Source organism: Dermacentor andersoni, chromosome 1 (genome assembly GCF_023375885.2).
Source record: "Dermacentor andersoni chromosome 1, qqDerAnde1_hic_scaffold, whole genome shotgun sequence".
Classification (NCBI taxonomy): domain Eukaryota; kingdom Metazoa; phylum Arthropoda; class Arachnida; order Ixodida; family Ixodidae; genus Dermacentor; species Dermacentor andersoni.
Window position 1 is genome coordinate 186,707,439 of NC_092814.1, and position 26,995 is coordinate 186,734,433.

Below are 26,995 nucleotides of genomic sequence, written 5' to 3' on the forward strand. Positions count from 1 at the left end.
CTGGATGCCACCCGAGAGAAAACCTAAACACCTTGCTACTTTCACTGCAGGCCGTGCAAGACTCAGTCAAAGCTGTCAATATGCTGACAAATAGTATAATTGTGGTCGACATCCATGCTGACTTGCTCAACGCTGTAAAGCACTTCACAAAAGTTTCCAAGATACAATAAATTTTCAAAGCTATACACATTCTTCACACGTCTTCCCACTCATCGTCAATGTGCACTGGGTGCAGGGTCACTGTCAGAACTAATATAACAATCTAGTAGACAGAAATGCACACCCTATTTCCAAAACAGAAATTGCACCTGCATTCTGCTCTTCAGACCCATGTTCTGTCTTTTAAGCGCAAAAATGATTTCTAGATCAGAACACACATGCCTTAATCCCTTCATGTGTCTGCTCCTTTCCCTGTAATCCTTCTAAGGTAGAAGTCTCTCCTCAGAGACTGCAGGCTGGGGCAGCCTTTACACCTTCCGCCACTTGGGCTTGGGGTCCAACACCTGAAGACCTCGTGAGATGTCCAAAGTGTGCTGTTCCAGTATCTACAGCGGACATTCACCACCTGTTGAGACTCTGTCCAGGAACGCGGGCTATTCAAGAGATGAATGTTAGCAGTGTGTTCAATGGGGCTGGTTGGTTCATCTTTAGAATAAAAACAGGAACAGCGCAACACAGGACGAGCCTCTCCTGTTTACTCGCTCATCCTGTGTTGCGCTGTTCCTGTTTTTATTCTATACTCAAGAGAGCATTCCAAGAGCTGCCAAGCTACGAATGGATGAAATAGACAGTCATAGGTGATGGCTCATGGACGATGATAAGTTTGCTAAGCCACTACTCTACTTTCTACAAGAATAGGACCTCCACACATTTAAGTACACATATATGCCACAAGGCAAGCTACTAGAAATAAAAAATAAAGAACTCCAAAAAAAATATGCCCACTAAACGCCTGTCCTTTTCTGAAGAAACTATAAAAAGAACACACAAAGAAGGGCAGTGACTATAGATTAAAACACCAAGAACCTCCAAATAAAGTATTAAAAACCAACTTGTCCTTTCTTGTGAAATCATCATCCCAAGACCACTTATTCTTCACCAATTTGAACATGGTATACATTCCCACATTTGTCTTTCACATACAGTAAATAATATTTAAGCTTGGTCATAAAACGTGGAAAATGTTACAAGAACAGCAAGATTGCAAAAACTTCAGTGCATAAGCTGCACATTTCAAATTAAGATCTTTGAACCATTCACCATCACCAACCAGATGCTGCCTGCATTTAAGAAAGCATCAGCAGGATACTGGTATAAGTAATAGTAGTAGTTTATAACATAAAGAAGAACAAAAAGGGGGAAGGAAAGGAAGAACCATGGGCATCATAACTGTCACTTACCAGTGGAAACCTGAACTGCCCTATAGATCTGCCCTACAGATCTGCCAGTGCAGCTTTACCACATCTGTTGAAACCATCGGTGACAATATGTTTTACCCATAGTTAGTGTTCACCAATACATCAGTTGCTGTTTTTTGCAGCCAACATTTTAATGTATCTAGAATCCACCCAAGAAGCAAAGAAATAAAAAATACATGGCACCTACACAGTTGACTATGTGGCATGAAAGCTTCTAGCCTCATCAATATATCAAGATATTTGAGCTTGAATTAATGAGAGTTTGCCATAATTATAATTGTGAATCTGGACTGGTAGTGTCAATTTATCAAAAAGCTTTTGAAATCAAAATAATGTTTCAATAAACCCCAGGCTCTTACGCTCCCAGCAATCTCTCTTGGAATGCCATAGCTAAGAACTAAGACATATCCCTCATGGTTGAGAAGCATCTTCTCTCTACATTTAATCAACTTCCTCTCATGAAGTAGGCAAAGAAAGTGAACAAAGCTGAAAATCCATACAATTTTGCATTATGGCACAGTAGTTAAATCCCATATCCCTTCGCCAGTGCAGCAGTCAAAATGGATCCAGATGTGGTCAGGGCATGACCTACCTGGCAGAATTGTAAAGCTGCCATTCTGCCATTAAAATGATTCTGTAATTATCTGAATTTTGGAGGGGGGAGGCCAAGAATGTAATGGGAGTAGAATGCTTGCAAACGCTGCAGGAAATGAAATGATGGAAATTAAATGGAAGCTTGGAGTGCCGTGTTCACCAATGCAGCAGGAATGGGATAAAGGCTTGTCAAATTTATCCAGAACAGGACGGGAGCGAAATGGCTTCATTATTCAATGAGTGACCTCTGAACATGGCACTGGCATGCGTGCCACCTAGCACAAATGGAAGAGTGAGGTGAGAAATCTGGTAAGAATTAATGTAAAACATTCAGCACATAAGCATTGACCTAAGGAAAGATGCAAATACAAGTGCTGACTATCAGCTAAAAGCTAATTTTGAAAACATAGATTAATACACAAGTAAAAAATTAGGCATGAGTACATGTCAACCAAAATCAATACAAAAAAAGACATGTTTGACATTGAGTGAAAAGCAAACTGCTAAAACAAATTATAAATGGCAGAGCACACAAATGGCTTACCGAACCAAAATTTAAGAGACAGCACTTTCTCATAAAGAACTACCAATAGCTGGCTGACACACCTTGCCTGTGTTTATTTCATGTAGTAAGCCTCATTATTTCTCTTGTGAATTGTTCTACATGTTGCTGGATATAGTTCCAAGTCTGATGGTCCTTTTTAACGCATGTAATAAAAGATTTCTTTTCTTTCCCATTATTTATGATCGTTTCCATAAAATATGTACTGTACTTCAGTATTCATGATTGTACCCAACTCAAATCTAAATTTACAATGAAAGAGAATGTGCACCCAGAACGGGTAGCACAAGAAATGCGACAGCACCCATTGCTTTAACCTCATCATAAATTCACTGTCATTCATGCACTGTAGGCCCAGCTTTCCTTAACTCATCATACCCCCTAATTTTCTGCTATCCTCGACTGCGTTTCCCTTCCCTTGGAACACATTATAGTGCTCTAATTGACCACTGGATATGTGCTCTACGCATTATATGATCTGCCGAACTCCACTTTTTTCTCTTAATCTTAGCCAGAATGTCAGCTGTCCACGCTTGCTCTCTAATTCACACTGCTGTTTTCCCACCTCTTCTGAGGTTATGCCTACAATTTTCCATTCAATCAATCATTGCTTGGTTCGTAATATTACAAGTGAAGCTTTTCTTTGCGGACGTCGCCGGGTTTCGTGACCGTGGGAGCTGCGTGGCTGTTCTGTTGCCGAATAGGCCAAACAATCACAGCGAAGCACGCACGCCATGCCCCCCGCTGTGTTTCTTGCAGCACCACAAGGTGGTGCTTGCCTCCACACATTGGCAGCAGCGACAACACATGCTGTGAGGGGGAAACAAAAAATAGGAACCAGAAAGCTCGCCTTCGTGCATCTGCGGCTGCACAGTAGTAAGGAAGTAAACACTCCTTGCAGATAGAATGGATTTGAATTGTGCTACGTACATATGTGCATGCTGCCTATGAAACCATGATGTGTTCAAGGCGTCTGTCCTACTGGCTAGTAGTCAGCAACTCCACTTAACAAACGGCTCGGTATAATTTGCGTGCACCTGCACTTGTGTGCTTGTGTTTCGACTCCCTATGCAGTCACACAAAGCGTCGCTATACAGTAAAACTTCGTTTGTATGTTTTTGGAAAAACCGCAAGAGAAAAACTCACTCACCGGGAAAACATACGATCTGAAGTAATTCAAAAAATTTGACAGACTCGACTATTGTGTCATACTGTGGTGATGCAGTGAAACTCATACTGAAATCAGTATATAATTACAATGGGACGCATATCCCTACATAAATAAAGGGACATCTTATAGTATGTGACAATATGGCAAAAATTAAGGTGTGGAATGTGAGTGTCACCATTCCACAAATGAAAACTGGACAAAACTCTCCACTATATGGAATGAAAAGGAATGGAAATACTATAGTTCATTATTCCACAGAATGGAATGAAATATGGGCCCCTTCCACAACTCTGCCACTTTTTCTGCTCGGAATACTTAAGGGGGGACGCGGGTTTTAGATCGCGAAAAATGGCCAGAAAACCGATTTTTTGAAAATCACATTTTCAGTTTCTATAACCCTTTTTCTGTGCGATACCCAAATATCATCCCTGTAAACCACCTAGAAGCGCTCTAAAAAATTTGTTTCATTAGCCAAGGTGGCGAAAAATCTCGCGGAAATCAAGAAAGAACAGCATTTTTCACGCCACAATATCTCCGGAACGGCGCGACCGAGCGCCGCCATCTTGGTCTCGTTGGAAAGCGCATTTCTCAGTCTTCAAATTTGCTGCTTCAGCGATCTCCTCCATACAGAAACAAGCGCACAAAAAGCAAATGATTGAAGGTCGTGCCGGAGTCTGCGATTGGCCGCGCCCACCACGTGACTCCAGCGCGGTTCGCCATTGGTCCGGCGCTCGCGTCGTCTGCTCGGCTCTTTGCACCTCGCGAGTTTGGTGTCTCCACTCGCCGTAATCTCGACGTGTGAAAACGGGCGCTACGCGGACATCGCAGTAGCGTGGCCGATCCCTACGCTTGTGGACGTTTCAGACTCGCGGCTAAGCATTCCGAGCGTCGGCGACGCTGACTTCGCGACCAAGATTCACGCGCGGAATCCTCGGACATGCGGCTAAGCCTTTCAGCACTCGGTGTTTCGAATTCGTGACAAATTCGTATCGCGCACGCAATCCTCGGAAACGCGGCTAAACATTTCGCGTATAGAGAGCCTCCGACTCGGCGATCATGCACATCGCGCGCGGACTTTTCGGACCGTCACCTAATCATTTTGTGCATCGGCGCCTCCGACTGCGCGAACCAGCGCATCGAGTGTCGACTCCTCGAGCCCGCGGCTAGGAATTTCGCGCGTCGGCACGTAGGAGAGCGCGAATGAGCGCGTCGAGTGTCGACTCCTCGAGCCCGCGACTAGGCATTTCGCGCGTCGGCAATTCGGACTGCGCGAATAAGCGCATCGAGGGTCGAGTCCTCGAGCCCGCGACTAGGCATTTCGCGCGTCGGCACCTTGAACTGCGCAACTAAGCACATCGCGCGTCGGCTCCTTGTATCTGCAGCTATGCATTTCGCACATCGGCACTTCGGACTCGCAACCAAGCACATTGCGCGTTCACTCTATTATCATATTGTCACGATAGCTCGTAACAATATCTATCATACCACCCCTTCATAAAGAGAGCCTCATCATGAGCTCTGTTCACTAGGCCCCTTGGGCTGGTACACACCTGGCTGCAGAAGTGATCGAGGCATCATACAAAAGTAAAATTCTGGAAAGCACCTAGCAGCTGCATATCTATCACTGACTCTCTGATCCTAAGTTCCACAGCCACTGTCAGGTGAAGATGACTTGGAAGGCTACTTACACTCGGAGCCTTCATTCAGTAACATGGTCAATTCTACCAAATGAAAAAAAAGCGCCTCACTGATTGTAATGGAGACTGCTATCAATCAGGCAGCCTGCATGTACAACACTGGAACTATATTCATGCCCACACAGAATTCTACACTTCGGTTTGAAACCCAGGCACCATGCTCTTTGTAGAGCGTGGTGCCTAATAAAGTTTCTTGTGCTAGTTCAGTGGCCAGTGTGCTATTATTTTGAGAGTGTGCAGTCACACATTTAGTATGGCCATTCTTACAAAACACAGCTTCAAAAGAGTGCCATTTGTATTGTTGTAGATTTACTTCAGCAAAAGCTACATTTGTTTGAAACTTCAAATGCGTTTATTTCAGTTCGATGTTTTTGCACACTGTACTCCGCCTTACGGGTGTTTTATCTGGGTTGTTTTTGGCCAAAAATGACAAGGGTGGTATCATTTTATTCGTATTGAAATGATCTGGGGGGTGATGCTATTTTTATTACTCTTGCGCCGTCATGAAAATTACATTCAGGTATAGTAATCGCTGCTAATTAGAAAAAATTTTTCATAATAAATGCAAGATTGTTTTCTTGTCCGCAAAATGCTTCCAAATGAATAAAAATAGCATCACCCCCTACAGTAGGTCATTAGCAATGGTGTCATGCATTTAGTTTTTGGTTTAGCAAGACGGAATCATCAAAAAGCCCCGTAACGAGTTTGAAATTAATTTGACTTCAGACCTCAATATTTTTTGAACTGCTACAGCTATCAGAAATCTAATTACAGATCTGAAATCAGCACGAAAAATTACCCCAGACAGTGGAGTTTATTAAAGATTCACCCAAAAATAAGAAAAAAACTTTTAAGACCCACCTCCCCCCTTAAGGATGAGGTTTTCACCAACTAAAAATATGTAAGTAATGTGCTTGACTAAAAATTTCAAAGCAAGTGCAGCCTACTTTTAAGCTCAGGCAGTTGACACACTCAAGCTGATGGGGCAGCATTAGACCGTCTCTTCTGAAATCCACTAGTTGTTTTCGCAACTGCATTAACCTGAGAGACCAGATATTTTCTTGGGCTGGCCAGTACTAGTTCGGGGAAAGGTGAACAGAGATCTTATCAACTCTGCAACTGGCCATCCCAGAATGAACCATTCATGTAATCTGCTGAAAAGTCATCATTATGCCATGAGCGAAGGCCTTCATGTAGTTGCCATTTGCCTGCAGGTTTGTACAAATTGCATTGCACACAAACAGTGTGGTCTCTCAAAACTTTCGACTTTGCAAGGTTATTCTTGTTTCTGTTACAAATAATTAGTGGCGTGTGACTATTCTGAACTTGAAGTATTCGATTCGATTCGAAAGACGCTTTTACTATTCTAATTACTCGAACCCCTGAAAATTGCTGTTGTCAGTTTTTTCCATCAGCTTCGCCGCAGCACAGTCGTGTCATGCGGCGAAGCGTACAAACTATATGGCGGTGAAGCATATTTGTCATGCAGTGAAGCATATGAAAAGTAAAAAGAGGCAATGTCACAGGGCACCTGCTGGTGCTTATGATTTTATGTTTCACTATCAGCTGAATTACCCCTCCCCCCCCTTTGCTTCCTCTTCATGCATCTGGACAACAGCTGCTGCCAGGTGAAAACTTCTTTGTCAGCTACTAGTCTGGCTAAGTGCCTAAAACATGGTTTCCAAACTACAAATTTGACCAAGCAGCAAGCTCAGCAATGTTTTAGACCTCTGTTCTAATGTACTTGAGTTCCACCAGGATGCTTCAATGGTAAACTGAATTAAAAACCTGGATTTAGAAGAAGCAAGGAAAATTTTAACACAGAGGAACCCAGACATGACCTCAACAACAAAAGTTTCAGAACAGGCTCCTTCCACGTCAGCACTGCAGAAAGTCTTTCATAAGCTCATCAACCAGCAGCAATTTTCACTTTCTTGTGGCAGCAATTTTCACTGCCACAAGCACAGGCTGAAAGATATGTGCATGATGAAATTTCAGGCCAAAAAGAAGATCTGTGCCAGTGGTGGTGTAAGCATAGTGCCAACTGTTGGCTGGGCTTGTGAAGAGATCCTTGGCAATACCAGACACTAGTGTGTCCAGTGAGCACATCATTTCGGTGTCTGAAAAAAATTGTGGCATGCGGGAGGATGTCGCTTCTCCCCAAATATGTCAAGCAGCTATCCTTCCTTCATGAAAACATTAAATAACTGCAGTTATGATACTGTGAAGTAAAAGTGTGGTACAAGAGAATCGTGTTCACAACATAGCGTAACTTTCCTGTGTTATTTGCTGTTTCTTTCTTGCTTATCTTATTATTTTTTTCATACCACTGGTTGGTGAAAAAAAAATTCGTTTTTAAAAAACCAATTGTATTCATATTAAAAAATATTTCACAAATTTTCTATTCGATTTGCACTTGGTTTTCACTATACGAATTCGCTTCAAAATTGCAAATTTGACATTCGAACGCCCCTAAAAATAACCAACATTATTACAGTAATCATTAGCTGCCTCACAGAAGTGAGCTTCCTACCTTCATTACTTCTCATACAAAATGAACTCTTCCAGAGAGTAGTAGGGGAACAAAAGACTAACTACAAACTTGCTGGTGCCGAAATATGACACTCAGTCTCAAACTTCAATTTGTGAAGACCAGTGTCAAAGACATGCCTGTGAATCTGCCAATGTCCATAGTGTGAGCCTCTTTTCCCGAGGCGCCAGGGAGGCCAGAGTCCCAAGAAGGTTGCGTCCCTCCGGGCAGCACACGAGCAGCAAGCGCCCCGGTGACAGGCAACGAGCAGCTTGAGGTTGTGTCAGCACATGCTCCCAGGCAGCAACTCGTGCAGCAGCTTCTTCTTCCAGAAGCTCAAATGGCAGCTCTTGACACGACGTGCACTCAACAGGTGCCAGTGAGTTCAACTCGTTCTCCAAGGATGCACAACGCTCAGCTAAGCTTGGGCTTTGACTCTGCACACAGAAATGCACCATAGTGCACTGCTACAGACAACAAAAGGCAACAATTCAGTCCTGACTACACAAATGCAGCTCCACATAGCAGCAAATGATGGGTCATTGCCTCGACCCAATACCCCAGTGAACTAGAGGAGAATTGTCAGGATATTTGGTACACAGTTGATACATGGGCGGTCTTAACTGTGGCTAAACTTACCAGTGGTTACGTACATAACCACGGTTAGTGGCAACCGTAGTTCTCTTGAGTTACATGCACATTCCTGTCCACGATGGCTAGTTACTTTTTTGTTTGTGGTGTGCCCGGATTGTAGTTAGCCCCAAGTTATACTTGGACTTTTCTCACAGGGTTTATGGTGCCAAGAAATAGGGCACGCTGCTAGTTTCAATTTCCACTTCTATTCCAATGCAGCACAAAAATATTACACCCATGTACAAAACAAAGCGTGTTTGTGACACAATATGAGTACGGTATGAACAGAGATAAGACAACATAATGCATAGGCACGGCATGCCTGACAACCCATTGGGAGTTTAGCACGTCTTTGCTATTGAAGCAGCTAGCGCTTCTGAGCCGAACACTCAAGCACATTCAGCACCAGTTACCGGTAGCACTTGTTCAGGTTCAGCTGCACTTGTTTCCTTTTGTACGGTCCCTCAATGGCAGGAGGGCTGTCATGTCAGCACAGAGGTGTGCATTCAGAGTATTCAAGCATAGAGCAGTCAGATTACCTTTCCAAATTTAATACATCTTTGCAACGAAACAATTCTTTATTTACATGCTCCAAAAACGGGTTATTTGCCGATTGGCTTTGCGCAACAGAATGTCCCAGAACACACACTACAGCGCGCTTCAGCCGAGGGGAAGCCATGTGAGCTATTGTGTAAGATGATGCCCCACCTGTGCTAGGCTGAGGGTTTCCACTCTTGCACGCATGCAGGCGCCCACCAGGCAGTCCTTCTTTTTGACAGTTTAATGATGTCGCATAAATTAGGTGGTTTGCTTCTTTTCACACTCACAACTTCCATTAATGGTGCATATATATATATATATATACACATACACACACAGACACACACACACGGATATGTATAAAAATATTTATCATGGCCTCCATTGTTGAGTCAGGTCAGTTCACATGCTTTCGGGTGACCTGCAGAGGGCGAATACTGCACTCCATTGATGTACCGTCCACCACCTCGACCATTTGCGAAACGATGGTTACTCTAAATTAAGGTTACCAAGCTTGGTTTGCAGTCAACCCCGGTTAGCAGCCTAACAATGCCTGCTAAGCGCTAACCTCATTTAGCAATAAACACGGTTATGGTTGCCCATGTAACAAGGGTATTATAGAGAGAGCAAAGGGAGAAGCTAACAAGCATACTACACAGAGCACATACAGTGCTCACGGAATTAAACGCGACAGGGAGCATTTAGTAGAACCCTGCATATGTACCAAGAGTACCATGTCATGTCACTAGGAGTCTGGTCACCAAAGGTGACGCGGGCTCCGATCTAAGTGTACGCGCCAAAATTACGTCAATGTGTCACGAACTGCAGCCGGTGGAAATTAAAGTATGCACATTAGTTAGGCCTAAATTGACGCGTCTTATTCCGTGAGCACTGTAGATAGTGTCTAGGTATAATACCTTTTTGTACCCATTTTTCTTCTAGTAAAAAAAAATCTAGGCTTGTATAAAGATTCACATCTTTTAGTGCAAATGAATATCAAGTGAGTGTGTTACTGGTATTTCTGGTTTCAGGGTTGGAAGCAGCCAAAGAAGTTTTGGATCAGCTCTGGGGGCAGCAAATTTGGCACCTTGGAGCAGGTTTGAAGAAAGAATTGTCTGTCTTGGAGCAGTAAATACGCGTTTTTGAGCAGTTTGGTAAACGTCAATATGAGCAGGGTTACAGGCATATGAAGAAAAGGTGTTCCTTATATGATTTCGCAGAACACTATTAGGTTATGTCAGATTAGTTCTGCGGAAGCCAGCAAGGCGAGCAAATTCATGACAAGGAAAAATTGTCATCTACCTGACTGTGGCATGAAGCTTCAAAAGAAACCCATACAGGTTTCTCAGAAACCACCATTAAGTTACATACCGGATGTGCCAACTAAATGTGACCAAGAAAGATATGCCCGAGGGCTTTTCGTGAACAGCGCCCACTCTATGTTTATAGGCTTGCGTTAATGCTAGTCGAGTTTTTTTTATTATTATTATGAAAAAGCAACTGGTATTTATTTTAATGAACTAACAGCTATTACCTTACTTATTCAATAATATGCTAATGCAAAAGTTGTGGAATATGTCGAGAAATGACCGACAACAGCATAAATAGCAACCTAGGTCTTGTGTGGTCTGCTTATTTTTTTTCGACAAAAAGAAAGGACAAGAAAAAACCTGAGAATATTATTTTAGTCCTCGTGACAATGCATCCCCACACCAGTAATACATTGGTCTCAGAAGTAAATGTCGTCATCTAGTGCACTGTGTAAATTACAAATGTGCAAGCCTGGGCCACGGTCTAGGAATTGTTCGGAAAGTGAACTGTTACAATATTGTGCTACTTCGCGTTTGATAGGGACCGAAGATGCATGCCAAAAACTGCTGACGCGGCGAGAAAAAAGCCCACAGCTCGTTCGCAGTGCCGCTATTTGACGAGGTTTGCATAAATATTGTCACGTACAAGTTTGTGCGGCTATGGACAAAATGACGTCAGGGGAAGAGGAGATTGAAGTGTCTCGAAGATTGGTTGATGGTGTTACCCTGGTCACTGTTACCCTCGTAACTGTATATATTGCAAATACATATATTTTCTCCCCATAACATTTTGGTGGACGTGCGGGGTAATCTCGGCACAAGCCGGCCCTGGATACTCTTAGCCGGCATCACATTTGTTCCACAGTTATGGCTACTGACGCTGCCTCCGCCGCTCAGACACCAGCGGAAGTAGCGCTAACCCAGCTACGTCACCCGGGAATCTTCATCAGCACTGGCAAGGTCGACGCCGAAGACTGGCTGACGTCGTATGAGCGCGTCGGTAAGTGCAACAAATGGGATGCCACACTTCTGCTGGCCCACGTGATATTTTACTTGGGAGGAACCGCAAAGGTATGGTCCGAGACGCATGAAGCCAACATTAGAAGCTGGGACTCCTGCAAAGAAAAGCTACGCGATCTTTTTGGAAGACCTGTGGGATGTCAAATGGAGGCCAAGCAAGAGCTAGCGTCTCGTGCCCAGACATCAACTAAATCATACATCGCGTATATTCAAGACGTTCTGGCTCTCTGCCGTGAAGCGGACGTGGACATGCTGGAGTTCAATAAGGTCGGACACATCTTCAAGGGCATCGTAGACGATGCGTTCAACCTCCTGCTTTGCAGGAACTGCTCAACTGTTGAGTCCATCATTAAGGAATGCCGGAATTTTGAGCAAGCGAAGAGCAAACGGATCGTACAACGCTTCGACCGACTTCCGAATACGGCTGCCACTTCCTCCTGCAACGACCCTCCGGCGTCACACAACAACTCTACGGCATCACATCCACCTACAACGCCAAGCTTGACACAGGTTATCCGTCGCAAACTTGAGGCTATAGCTCCAAGTTCTCACTGTCCCCATACGCATGACAACATGACCATTTCGCTTATTCAAGCTGTTGTCCGCCAAGAAATTGCAAACATGGACATCCAGTCTGCCGTCCACCCACATCCCACCCCTACCGTTCCTGTCATTGCCTCTCCTGCCCCTCGACAGTCATTCCCAAATTTATATCGAAACCCCTCTTAGTGGCGAACACCAGATGACAGGCCTATTTGTTTTGCTTGCTCCCAGGTCGGTCACATCTCCCGCTACTGCCGTAGTACCCACTGGTACTCCTTGCCTCGACCATATGCTGATCGCCGCTTCAACCGAGACCCTCAGCCTCTGTCGCCCCTTTCTGAACCATACCATGCCGGCCTTCCCTCTCGGGGAAACACCACTAGCCGCTCGCCCTCGCCGCATCGCCGTCAATCCCGTTCACCTACACCTCGACGTCCCTCGTCCCCGTCCTATGCTGGCCGCTTCTCAAGAAACTAAACAATGTAGCCCCCGGAGGTGAGGCTGCATTGACGACTCAGACTGCAAAACCTCTGCTGAGCCCTGCTGCTCGAACCTTGTTGAAATTTTTGTTGATGATGTACCCGTTCAAGCCCTCGTCGATACTGGCGCTCAGGTGTCGGTTATGCGATTATATCTTCATAGCCGTCTCCATAAAGACTTGACACCTACCCAGTCGCCTGCCGTCCGAGTAGCTAATGGCAGTACAACAGCCGTGATGGGAATGTGCGCCGCCCATGTTACCATTGCCAGCCGTCCGGTGTTAGTCCTGTTCACTGTACTGGCCGAGTGTCCACACGAAGTGATTCTTGGAATCGACTTTCCGGCTGCCCATTTAGCACTTATTGACTGTGCAACCGGCACCCTTTGCCTTGAACTGCCCCATTATTTTGCCGACCTGACCGGCGACCACAAGTCCCGACTTCGTTCTACTGAATTTATTTGACTACAACCTGATACTGCAACTTACATCCTCATGTCGCCTTCTCCACCACTTCGCGATGGTCCTTACGTGATGTCCCCCCTTTGCAACGTCCTCCTGGTACGTCAAATAGCACTACCAAGCTCAATTGTTACTCTTGCCAGCGTGGCTTCCTCTTCTAAACTTTGGTTCGTGTCTGCAATGCTTCCTGGGGGTGTATCTCTCGCTGTGCTATCCCCTTTGGAAGACTGAGGCTCTTATGCCCGAACCACGATTCGACACTGCTGCAGCTTGTGCCCCTCCTACTTCACACAACGACAAGTTTACGCCAATGATCGCTACTGATCTACGACCTGTTTACGCCGACGCCCTTCGCCGCATTCTGATGTCCTATGAAGACATCTTTGATTTTGGCAACCGCCCGCTAGGTCGAACCCGTGTTGTCACCCATCCAATCCACACTGGTGATGCTCCTCCTATACACCGGCGGCCCTACCGTGTGTCTGCGGCTGAACGCCAAGTGATCCAAACGGACGTGGACAAAATGCTCTCCAAAGATATTATCGAGCCTTCCTGCAGTCCGTGGGCGTCACCTATCATTTTGGTTAAAAAGAAGGACAATACCTGGAGATTTTGTATCACTTACCATCACATTAAGAAGATTACCAAAAAGGACGTGTATCCGCTTCCGCGTATTGATGACGGACTGCTTACACGGTGCCAGTTATTTTTCATCGATTTATTTGCACTCTGGCTACTGGCAAATCGCAGTGGATGAACAAAATCGCAAAAAGACCGCCTTCGTCACCCCAGATGGTCTCTAACAATTTAAAGTGATGCCTTTCAGACTGTGTAATGCCCCTGCTACCTTCGAGCGCATGATTGACTCTCTTCTGCACGGATTCAAATGGACCACATGCCTCTGCTACCTTGATGACGTCATTGTTTTTTCATTGACGTTTGAGAGCCACCTCCACCGACTCTCAGCAATCCTTACTGTTTTTCGACGAGCTCACCTACAACTCAATTCTGCAAAATGCCATTTGGGCCATCACCAAATACGAGTACTTGGTCACTTGGTTGACACTGCTGGCGTCCAGCCTGACCCTGATAAAGTTTCTGCCGTTGTTGAGTTTCCACTTCCGCATTCTTCTACCAATGTCCGAAGTTTCCTTGGGCTGTGTTCCTATTTTCGGCGATTTATCCAGAACTTTGCCGAAATTACTCGTCCTCTCACAGACCTCCTCAAAAAGGACGCTGCTTTTTGTTGGGGACCTGACCAGGCTGCAGCATTTTCCATGCTTATCAGTCGCCTTATCAATCCACCCGTGTTGGGTCATTTTGATCCGCATGCCTACACTGAAGTTCACACTGATGCAAGCGGCCATGGCATTGGCGCTACCTTGTCCCAATTACAGCGGAACACCAATCGCGTGATCGCGTATGCTAGCCATCTTCTTTCAGCACCAGAATGCAACTACTCCATAACAGAATGTGAATGCTTGGCCCTTGTTTGGTTTATTGCTAAGTTCCGCCCTTACCTATTCGGTCGACATTTCACCGTCGTGACAGATCATCATGCCTTATGTTGGCTATCCTCACTCAGAAACCCGACAGGCCCATCTTGGCCGCTGGGCTTTACGCCTGCAGGAGTACACCTTTTCCGTGCCCTACAAATCTGGGCAGCTAAATAAAGACACCGACTGCCTCTCCCGCTATCCTGTCGACACACCCGATGGCACCGAAACCGATACAGATGCCTGCATTTTGTCAATCTCCGACTTCTCAAGCATCCATCACCGACGAGCAGCGTCGTGACCCATATTCGCAATCCTTCATTGAATGCCTTATCTCGGAACAACAGAACGCTTCTTCCGTATGTTTGTTTTCCAGGATGGGACTTTATATCGACGCAATATGCATCCACATGGTGCTGAACTGCTTCTCGTCGTTCCCCAGCATTTGTGCTCGACAATTCTCTCGCAGTTACACGATGTGCCCACCGCTGGTCATTTGGGTGTCTCCTGTATGTACGACCATGTGCGCAGGCGATTTTTCTGGCCTGGGCTATATTGCTCTGTCCGAAGCTACGTCGCTGCCTGCGAACTTTGACAACGCCGCAAGAAGCCTCCGTTGTCTCCTGTTGGGCACCTTCAGCCTATAAATATCCCCAGTGAGCCATTTTTCCGCGTCGGCCTAGACCTCCTTGGCCCATTTCCAACATCATCCTCGGGCAACAAGCGGGTGGCTGTTGCGACAGACTATACCACGCGTTATGCCATAACGCGGCCCCCCCCTACGAGCTGCGCAACTGATGTGGCTGATTTTCTCCTCCATGAAGTGACCCGACATCATGGTGCCCCACGTCAGCTACTCACTGATAGAGGCTGCTGTTTTCTTTCTAAGGTTGTCGACGACCTTCTTCGCTCTTGCTCAACGTCCCACAAGTTCACAACGGCTTACCCCCCACAGACAAACGGACTTACCGAGCGTCTCAACAGTACACTCACGGGCATACTCTCCATGTACTTGTCCGATGATCACAGGGATTGGGACTGCTCCTTACCCTTCGTGACGTTTGCATAGAATTCATCGTGTCACGATATTACTGGTTATTCTCCATTCTATCTACTATATGGCCTTGACCCACTCCTGCCTCTTGACTCGCTGCTCTCTTCCGATGCCAACATTACCACGTTCTACGCTCACAACGCCATAGTTCGCACGGCCATAGCATGTCGCATGGCCCGTGATCGTCTTCTGGCGTCTCAGACTATCCAAAAGCATCGTTACGACAGTCGTTGTCGGGACGCTCATTTGAGCCCTGGGTCACTTGTCCTGCCTTGGTTACCCTCCCGTCGCGTTGGTCTCTGGGAAAAACTGCTACCCCGATACGTCGCGCCGTACTGAGTTCTTCGCCAAGTCACCAGCCTCACATATGAGATATCACCTGTGACTTTGAAGTCTTCTACCCCACCAAGAACTGATATCGTGCACATTTCGCACCTCAAGCCCTATAACTCACGCCTCAAGCCCTATAACTTGCAAAGCATCGAGGCGATGCTTCTGTCGCCGCGGGTTAATGTCACGTACGAGTTTCTGCCGCTGTGGACAAAATGACATTGGCAAGGGAAGAGGAGATTGAAGTGTCTCAAAGGTCGGTTGATGGTGTTACCCTGGTCACTGAGTTACACCCTTGTACCTGTATATATTGTAAACACGTATATTTTCTCCCCGTAACAATATTGATGCAATCTTTAGTGCGCAGAAGCGTTGTCCCGATCGCAGCGTTTTTATTTTATTTTATTTCACGAGCTTTCTTTCTCGTTAAAAAAAGTCTGCACAAATCCTAGGTTGTTTAAAATGCTGTTATCGGTCATTTGTGAACATCATCCATAACTTTTTCATTAGCATCTCATTGATAAGGTAAATTTATAAATTTAGCTAATTAAACATATTCGTGCACAATGAACAAGAAATATTGACAGTGGCCACCGTGAACACTCATCAATGTACAGTGAATGCAGTTCGTGCAATGTATTCTGGTAATTTCTAATTCTTGCTGACCTTCAGTTAAGATAGCCGAATACCACACAATAAATATAACTGACGTACTGGTCATTGCACGTTAGTCATCATTTCACATCACTTTCCAAGAAAAACCTCTAAAATATTTTTGAAAACAACAAGGCAATAAAAATGCTCACAGGCTTTCCAGGCTGCGTCGTCAAGCAATATATTGAATAAGCTCGATTATTGATCTTATTTACAGCTCCGTCACAGGCGCCATAGAGCCAATGTAAAACAGTGACCGATATTTTATGCGCTCAACGTGATTTATTAAAATTTTTGGACTCAATCTGCGCAAGTCGCGTCGTGAACATCATTGCTGCGGACGCAATTTTGAAGGTTTGTGCTTTTGCCAAACGTTTAATTACGACCACAATTTGGCTGCTAAGGTTGACTAAATACGAAACTTTACATCCTTGGCTTGCGATGTACGGCGGAAAGAGCCTGATTTTGTGTGGTGTCGCCAAGCAGAAAGTAGTGTAGCCTGAGTGCAAATGAATTTGAGTGACGATTGTGGCTGCCATTCGATATTTAAGACCAAGAAGTTTCATGAAAGTTTCATGTACGTGCGTGCGTGCGTGTGTGTGTGTGTGTTTTACTTTCGCAGAAGCACAAGCAGACAATCCAGAACTGCAGAATCTTAGCAGGACCTGTCGTGCTCTTGCCAGATGTTCCTTCTGCATAGAGCACTGGTTGGTGAAAAGTGCCAGACATAGGTTGTAAGCACTCTTAAATGACATAATAGCCATGTTTGGATGCACATTGATGACAGCAGACCAGACAGACAACCATGTTCATATGCTGCATTTGCATCATGGAGCATCAGTTAAAGAAATCTGTAAGAGAAGCAACTGTCTAACTTTATTTGCACCAATCACAACTGAGGACGCATTGACATCCTTGTTAAGAGAAAATAGAGCAATTAATAAATATGAACAGTGATGGAGACTAACCATTTTGCCACAAACAATTGTCAGTCCACACTGTCTAGCATCAAGGAAGCATTCGAAGAGGCTGCTCCAGCAAGGAAGCTCATCCATTTCAAGTTTTATGTACAGAAGAGCAGGTAAGACTTTGACAACATACAGGATTGAGGCACATGAACAATGCAGACAGTTTCTACAACTGAAATGGCAAAGAGGCTGTGCAGAAATTTACTGCCTGTTTTTACTTTAATTACAGAATGAAATAGTTAGGTGTATATACAATAAAATGAGGGTGGTACATATGGTTCCATCGCTTAAGGAAGACACAGCACTTTCAAGATGGTTCCATCGCTTAAGGAAGACACAGCACTTTCAAGATAAGTTCAGCACAAGTATGAAACTAGTGAAATAAGAAATTTCAATGCAACGCTTACGTTCCATGACGTACCTGACTGGAGTTCTCCCTAAAAGAGTCCCTCATCATGTCCTCGACACGCTTGTTGGCCTGGGCCTTGAGATTGAGGATCATGGAGTATGTAACACGGAACCGTGACTGCAACTCTGTTGGTCGACCAAGCATCATCGCTTGCAACTGTGATGACTCTGGGACATCTCCTTTGCACAGTAACAATACGGTGCCTGTCTCATCCTTGCCACGCCGACCAGCCCTGAAAATTCGCAATTACATTAACTCAGAACTCCAGAGTGAAGCCCAGAGAGAATAATATTTTTGTGCAGGAATACTGATGAAAAGAAACAGACATACAACTGAATGTGAGCAAATTATAATAGGCATATCGCATTTGCTTAATTCTAACATTCAGCACATTACTCAGGATCATAATGAGCAGAGCAGTATTTCGTCTCACTATTGCACTAATACTACAAATTTTACGACATAACTTGAACAGCCAGCAGGATCCAACCAAGATAATTTATTGGCTTGACCTATAGCCTGAAAGACTTTTACACCTACATCAAACATTTTTGGCACCAGCATGCATACTTGCAGCACCTTCAAAACAATGCAGCATCTAAGCTCACTCTTTTAGTGACAATTTTATCTGTGGAAGATTTTAACACAAATGCTAAAATAGCACATTTTTGTTACTGACACACTGAGATGCGATACTGAAGTATGTAGAAGTCATTTATAATGCCTATGATTTTATTATTTTATTATTTTATTACAAATAATAAAAAGCAAAAGTTAGAGAGGCCATTAGCAGCTGACGAGAACAGCAGCTATAGACAGCTAACAAGACATTGACTTCAGCCTCACATGGGTGACTGTCGCTTTGAAGGACACGGCCCTCAACCTGCCCTCAACACTAATTCCTTTCAACAACTAACCCAGATCTTTATAATTTCCCCAGCAGATGATATTTTATGTCCCCTATATTCCCGTGATATTTTATCCTGATCCAATAGTTCTTTTGTATGGTATGGATGCATTGATTTTTATCATATTTTATTTTTTTGCAGATGATTTCTATGTGCACATTTTTGGAATACAAGAAGTCATTGTAGTGGAATTAACAAGTTTGCTATAAAAGATTCTGGCAGAAACCATCTCACGATGACTGTTGACATTATTGCAATTAGCCCTCATGCAATGTAATGGCACACTGTATCACTGAAGGCATCTTTATTTAGAATCTGTAGTGCTAATTCTGAGAGTTCCATTGCTTTGGCTATGTATAACACACAATGTATCCTGGACCGGCGCACTTTGTTATGACAATCGCTTACCAAGGTCAGCCATGATGATGATGCAGTGATGACAATGGAATGAAGAAAAAGGAATGATGAAGACAGTGTAACTACAATCGCATTGAGGACAATGAGATAATGATTCATTCTGAAATGATGACTATGGTATAATGACAGCATGAGGACATGGGATGACGACGACTTCCTAATGATGAAAGTATGACAAGAAGTGGATGATGAAGCTGGAATGACAACGATGGAACTACTATGACAGCATTAAGATGATGGTATGACAATGAATGCACGACGACTGTATGACGACAATGGCATGGCAACAGCGGCATAATCCCAACTGAATGATGCCAGCATGATTATGAAAGAATGGTGAAGAAGGAATGGTGTCGGTGGAACGACGAAAGTAGTATGACGACATGGCATGATGATAATGGGATGATGTTTCTGAAGTGATGACGATGGTATGACAACAGTGTGACAAAAGCATGACGATAATGGGATGACAATGACTGCATGACGAGGATGGCATAATGACAGCAAGACGAGAGTCAGATGATGAAGCTGGAATCATTACGATGGAACGATCACGGTGGCATCACGACCATAAGCACATACGAGGCCCAAGCTAGTAGACCACTTGGATCACTGGGCATGTAAATGGTTAGAGACCATTCATATGCCCATGAATGCTTGAATGCTTCAGTGAATGTAGAAAATAGGCAAAGATTCTTCAGTGCATCAGATTGGTCTAGAGAGCACACAACCAAGACACACGAACTCGTGGCATGAAGGCCAGCCATAGCGAAATGCATACAAGAATGGTTGCTGAAAAAGCACCCCGCAGGCAGGCACAAAGGTCAGCAAACATCTCTCAGTGTTTCTAAGCCCGAAGTACACTAGCCCAAAGCAAGTGAATGATATGGCCAGCAGACAAAAATGCGACGCCTGTTCGCTCAACTCAACAAAATGTGCATGCTGCAGGCAAACAGCAATGGAATTTTTGATCTAATTAATAGATACCAGGAATTGTGTTAAGTATCATAAGAAAGCTAATCACATTAAAAGATGGCAGACTGGTCCTGAGAGCACATACCTACAATGAACAAGCTTTGTTTCTAGAAATAAGTTAATGTCAATCATACTGGGGCCACATTCTATAACGGTTCACTTTGGAACCAGTTCGCTCTCACAAACACCATTGGTCGGCGCTTCGTTGTCATCATCCCTGGTGGGTGTGACAACAAATTTTGTTGTCGTCACACAGGTTGTCAATCATGTGGAAAGGAACCCATCGTCTGCTACAAGAGGAACTGCGGAGAAGTGGTTCGCTCGAGGGTCGAGCACGGTGGTGAGCATGATCTTGAGGGTTGCTAGGGCAACCATGGCCCGCTGGCCAGCACAACGAGAGGGATGCTGATAGTGGCTTCTTCAGTTGTGTTGATGGCGAGTGTTGGCCAAAGACAACGACGTTACGAGAGGTAATGGTGCGACGAGCTAGAATATCTCGGACCACAAGATTAAGTAGAATTGACACTGCGACATAAGTGCTGTGCGTGCTATCATTTTTTTTTTCTCCCTACAGATTGTTTTCAGTAGTGCGTCTGGATGGTAGCAGCTATTGGGTTGTCGCAACCATCAGTCAGTCGCATCATTACCATCATTGGTAGGGTCATTACGGTTGAGGGAAAAGAAAAAGGGCTGCGAGATTTCTCTCCACGCAGCAGGAGAAAGCCGCAGACAAGAATGCTTCCTTGAATGCTCCCTTGACCACGACAAGATTCTCGAAGTTGTGGGATGTGTGGACAGAACTCTCATCGCAATCGTCCAACCTAAGAAGCTCAGCCACGGCTAAACAAATCCTATTAGAGCTACGGCCTACACACAGAGAACCGCTTGATTTCTTAACGTATGGCGCACCACCTAGCAACAAAAAAATAAATAAAGCAATGCAGATAAAATTAAATTACTAGCTGTCTGTGTCAGAAGCTCAGTTTTTACTGGAAATTAAGAGTGCAAGTGTTGTATACAAACCAATATTTTTCTACCGAACTAGCAACATCCTTCAATTACTACGTATATCATCCCCAAACTACAAACATAAATGATGACATGACCTTGCGACAGATGCCGCTCGTTCATTGGTCTCCCTCGTGGCGCGACATTCCACTCTTTCTCCGAGTGACGTCCCCTTGACGTAACAGCCAGACCGAACCGGTTCCAAAGCGAACCGTTACAGAATACGGCCACTGTACAGCAGTGTCAGAATGCAGTTGTCGCATTTATGATCTCAATTGCATATAGGTGGCACCATTGTCATGTAATACACAACTTGCTTGAGTACACGTAATTGTCTTAAATACTTTTTATGATGCCAATCGTTCTCACTCTTTGCAAGGAACCACATGAATGCTTGAATGCTTCAGTGAATGCAGAAAGTGGGCAAAGATTCCTCAGTGCATCAGATTGGTCCAGTGAGCACATATCCAAGACACATGAACTCATGTCATGAAGCCAAGCCACAGTTAAATGCATAAAAGAATGGTTTCTGAAAAAGCACCCCGCAGGCAAGCAGAAAGGCAAGCAAATATCTCTTGGTGGTTCTGAGTCCAAAGTGCACTAGCCCAAAGCAAGTGAATGATATGGCCAGAAGAAAAAAAAAATTCGACTTTTTTTCACTCAGCTCAACAAAAGGTGCATGCTGCATGGAAAGTAGCACAACAATGCCATCTTTTATATAATACTCCTCTATAAAAACAAAGTCTGCATTTAAACATTACATGCATGACATAATCCAAATTGGAATACTGGCACCACTCACTTCTGCATTGATAAAGCCATACAGCACTAAGTCAAGTTCAGTTAGATTTCACACATGCATGAGACCCTATGGCAAATTTGGCTTCTCAAAACAGGGGAGGTATTCTGCAAGAGTTCACCTAGTGGACATGTCCATTTCGATTGCTGCTGAAGTTCTGATTGGCTGCGCTGGGCTGTGCGTCCGCAGCACCAAGGCATCACAGCCAATCAGCCCTTCAGCAGAAAAAGACGAAATGGACATGTCAAGGTGGACTCTTACAAAATACAGTAAAACCTCATTATAATGAAACGGGATATAACGAACTAACGGATATATCGAAGCAATCGTAATTTCCCTTGAAATTCGAATAGATGCCCATGTATTGAGAACCTCATTTTAATGAAGCTAAAATTTCCTCGCAATGGGTATAACGAACTTTTTTTTTTCCACAACGAGCATTTACTGACCATTTTGGTATCCGTCAGGTCAATGTCTTATAGCATGCAACATGCACATCTCCCGTGTGTGTCTTCCGGCCTCCCCTTTCATGTGGAACTGGTGGACCCACCCGCTCTTCCGCTACGCGTGTGGGGCAGCACCGACTGCGGTTTGTTGTTGCTTGCAGTTGCTTGTTGCCTGCGTGCGCATCAAGGATATCAGTGTTTCTATCGGCTCGTTCGTGCGAGTTCCCACGGCCAGAAAGGAGATAGACGACGGCAATGGCAAGCAGAAGCGCAAAACGATATCAATCGAGTAAAAGGTGGCTATGCTGAAAGCCGTCAAGTCCAGCGTGAAGACAAAAGTGGCCGAATATTTCGGCATAGCGTTGAGCACGCTGCCAATGATTTTGAGCAGCAAAGAAGCTGTCACTGGTGCTGTCACACGTGGCGTATAAGGTGACAGAAAGAAGCTGCGAGCCCCCCCTTTCAAAGCTGTAGAGAAGGCAGCCTTCGAGTGGTTTTTGGATGCAAGAGCAAGCGGCACTCCTGTGAGTGAGGCACTGTTGCAGTGCAAAGCGTTGGACTTCGTGTGCATCATGGGGCACGACGATTTTGTGGCGAGTGTCGGCTGGCTGCAACGTATCAAAGAGCACCACGACATCATCAGCAGAGCTGTCAGTGGGACGCGCAGTCTGTCGACCGCGAAGCTGCAGTGGCCTGGGTGGAGACAAATGTTGGACAGCTGCTAGAAAAATACAGTGTCAAGGATTTATTCAACGTAGATGAGACCGCCCTCTTCTACCAGATGCTGCCGCAAAAAACTTTGGCCCTCAAAGGTGAACGCTGCCAGGACGGTAAGCAGAGCAAGGTCCATGTGACCATGTTGCTTTGTGCCAACATGGATGGGTTGAAAAAGGTGCCGGCCCTCATGGTCGGCAAAAGTGCATCAGCACGGTGCTTTAAAGGCAAACAAAAGCTCCAAGTGAGTTATGTGTTCAATCGTAAGGCTTGGATGATGAGATAAATTTTCGCACAACGGCTGCGGGAGTGGGACGAGCGGCTGGGCAAGCAAAACTGGAAGATATGCCTCGTACTGGACAACTGCACGGCCCAACGCACTGCCACTGTGCTCAAGAACATCGAGCTATGCTTCTTGCTGCCAAACTGCACTACAGTTGTGTAACCCCCCGACCAAGGAGTTATTATGAACTTTAAGTCAGGCTACTGCAAGTGCGTGATCGACCAGATTCTGCTCAATATGACCATGAAGCACGAGTCCACGATCGACTTGTACATGGCAATCAAGATGCTACAGGCAACTTGGATGGCTGTACCAACAAGCACGATTGCCATTTGCTTCCGGCATGCTTCATTTGGCACCAGCAGCGGCGGTTACAGCGAAGATCTCGGTGTTGCCGCCAATGAGGGTGGGACGTTCTCCTTGACGCCAGCGTTGTGCCCGACTGCGACATCTTCTGCATGTACGTCAGTGCCGATACCGACATGGTGACGACCGAAGAGCTAACGGAGGCAAAAATTGTGCGCCCAGTGATGGGGATGCCTAATGACGACAGTGACGAATGTGTCGGCGCCAGCCCGGAGCCTAACCCGACGTACCTAAGACGTACCGACGTCCGCACAAGCGCTGGATGCGGCAGACCTGCTGCACCGCTTCTTTGGCGCTTACGATGACGACGAGGATGGACTCAAAATAGCAGCTGCAGCTGAAAAAGCCATGATTCACGTGAAGAAGACATGGCAAAAATCCATCAAGGACTTTTTTTCTGCGAAGTGAGCCGCCAGCTGGTGCGCTGTTGATTGAACAGTGATGAGTCGTTTGGTGTGAATAAATTAGCACTTCCTTGCTGTTCTGTCTTACCGCTTGTTTTTTTCCATGCGACGGCCGTTTTCTTTTCGCGTGGTGGGCTGCTGTGAGATTTCGTGGTGAGTACATCCTCTCTTGCTTGCTAATTGTAAATAGAAATGGATAGTGGCTACAAAGAACTAATGGTTACAACGAAGTAATTATGACCCCCCCCCCTTCAACTTCGTTATAATGAGGTTTTACTGTACTTCCCCAGGTGCAGCAAGGTCTGGCCAGCACTGAACATGTTATGTTTGAAGAATGCTATGCAGTCAACAGGTAAAAGAAGAAGATGAAGAAAGAAGAGAATAAGGGGCAGATGGGTGATGAAAATAGAGAGGAGCTTAGATCTAGCAATGTAGCACCTGTTATGAGCTGTTTGTGAGAGCTGGTTTATTATAATGTTAATATGCTGAGTTATTCACTAGATTATAGTGCCTAGCATAGAGACAGGGCTTAGCTAGAAAGGGATGCACACCGGGCACTTGTCCACCTCCAGAAATTTCGGTGTACAAGGATACCTAGCATAAAATGATGTGCAACAACACCTTCCTGCCCCCGGCCCCAAGTCAAGGGTGAGCCCTCCCCAAAAAAAACATTCCTGGCTATACCACTTCATAGAGAGAGAGACCAGATTTTTGTTTGAGATAATTATATCTTAACATGCCATTCATGTTTGATTCATGCTCAAGAGAATGTTTGTCCACTTCACGGCATGAAAGGAGCAACAGATGTACACTCTTTCCCACAGCATCACATCAAATTCTGCAGTGCACAGCATGCACTTCACAGCTGAATTGAATGGCAGTGTGCTAGACTGCATGAATCAATGCAGAAAATGCTGGCTAATACAGACTTGTGTACTGTTCTCAGTGAAAAGTAAAACTGTGAAAGTGTGCCTAAAAACTGTCTGAAACGTAGTACAGCTTGTTCACCTAAAAATGCATAGGACAAAAGTACTTCAAGTGAGCAGGTAGTTTATCACATAAAGGCTCATCAATGGCTCACCGCAGAACTAGTACAAGGTTGGGCTAGACTTGACATGTCATTATAAAGAAATGAATTTGCCTCCAGCCATACTACACACCTAGTTACCGCCATGGTTGCTTAGTGGCTTTGGTGTTGGGCTGCTAAGTATGAGGTTGCCGGATCAAATCCTGGCCATGGCGGCCGTATTTCGATGGAGGCGGAATGCAATAACACCCGCGTGCTTAGATTTAGGTGCACATTAAAGAACCCCAGGTGGTCAACATCAATTCCTTTCTATATGTTTTTTTCTCATGGGAATGCACAGCTTGTGGAAAACGCGAATGATGGACCAAAACACTGAAACGGTTGTCCCTACAAGGGTACATTTCATCCAGATGACACTACACCTAAAACATGTTTATGATGGACTCGATATACAACCGGAGTGGTACCCCATTTTGGTGTGGTGCCTATCCTTACCACTTTTCTAAAGTGAAACCAACGTTTCCACCCACAGTATGAGTGTTGCCTTTTCTGTGTGTGATTTCCATTGTGCCCTCCATTCTGTGACTATGCACAACTGGTGAATTTGGGGTTGCATGCTACTGTAATACCGTATTTATTCGAATCTAACGTGCCCTTTTTATTCCGATAAAACAAGTCCAAAAATTGCGTGCGCGTTAGAATCAAGTACGACCCTAAATCTGCATTACCATATCGCCATCGGCATTTCAAAGTGGCCGCCTCGTACGCACTTCGAGCCTATAGTAGGATACAATACAACTTAAAAAAACAGCAGTTGGCAACCAAGGCACAAGGACCGCACAGGATTGTTACTCTGCCAGCCAATCACAGAAGCAAACAAAATCTTCGTCATGCGACCATTTCAAAATGGCGTCGTACTTGATACCTCCGGAGCGTCTGCTGTTCTTGAAGACTTTTCATCGGCAGAAGCGATGAGGTGTGCAAGAGACACGGACAAAGTGTATGAAATCTGAGATTTTCACTCTTCAAAAATCGGTTGCACAGTTCATTTCGCTGCTGCCCCTGTTTTACTCATGAAACTTCACTGCCAACTGAAGTGAAACTTGACAATAAATAGTTGCAGCAAAGCATGCATTTTATTTCAGTTAAATAAAGAACTAGGCTTTCACCGTTCCACTATAATAGACGAGTGAAAACGTACAAAATTATGCGCTTATAAGTTTATTTTTGTGGTTACTGCCTCATTTAGGTAACAGAGAAAGTTTGAAGTCCAAACTATTTCCAGCTTCATGGAGGAACAGTGGCTGGCAGTTATGAGGGCATGGGCGGGGCTTCACTGCAGAGATGAGTTGTACCCGACTATAGCTGCCGTAGCTTTCTTCATGTGCTGCAGTACGGGTGCTTAGGCAATGCTTCCTTTGGCTTACGTTAGTGCACCGTCTGTCTTCCCATTTTCTGTGTTTGCTTTATCAGCATGGAAGTACCGAATGCAATGACATGCCGAGTTCATTACGATGCCACAATTTAAAAGGAAAGTGATCGCGTGTGTGGAGACGGACGGAAATCGGGCCGTATCGCGGGCATTCGGAGTTCCCGAAACTTGCATGCGGGACTGGCGCAAACGGAAGAGGCGTTCTACACCGGCGGCTGTGATCTGCGACGGAGACAAGAGTCTACGCATCTAGGCGCACCGCGCTGTGTTCTCGTTGCTTAGTTCATGTTGAAGCGAGAAGCCGCACAAAGGTCAATTTTCTCGCTCCTGCTACCTTCTTCCTGCAC

General features: G+C 45.0%; 1 protein-coding gene across 6 annotated transcripts in view; it reads right to left on the minus strand.

The window, feature by feature from the left end:
* Positions 1-26,995, minus strand: part of tst (superkiller complex helicase subunit twister) — a 124,804-nt gene that overhangs the window by 39,060 nt on the left and 58,749 nt on the right. For all 6 annotated transcript variants that reach the window (XM_055062873.2, XM_055062872.2, XM_055062871.2 and 3 more), the window contains 2 exons: positions 17,882-18,101; positions 8,113-8,409 (listed from right to left, as the gene is read on the minus strand). In XM_055062873.2, the coding sequence (XP_054918848.2) occupies positions 8,113-8,409; positions 17,882-18,101 (517 nt within the window). The remainder of the gene's footprint in view (positions 1-8,112; positions 8,410-17,881; positions 18,102-26,995) is intronic.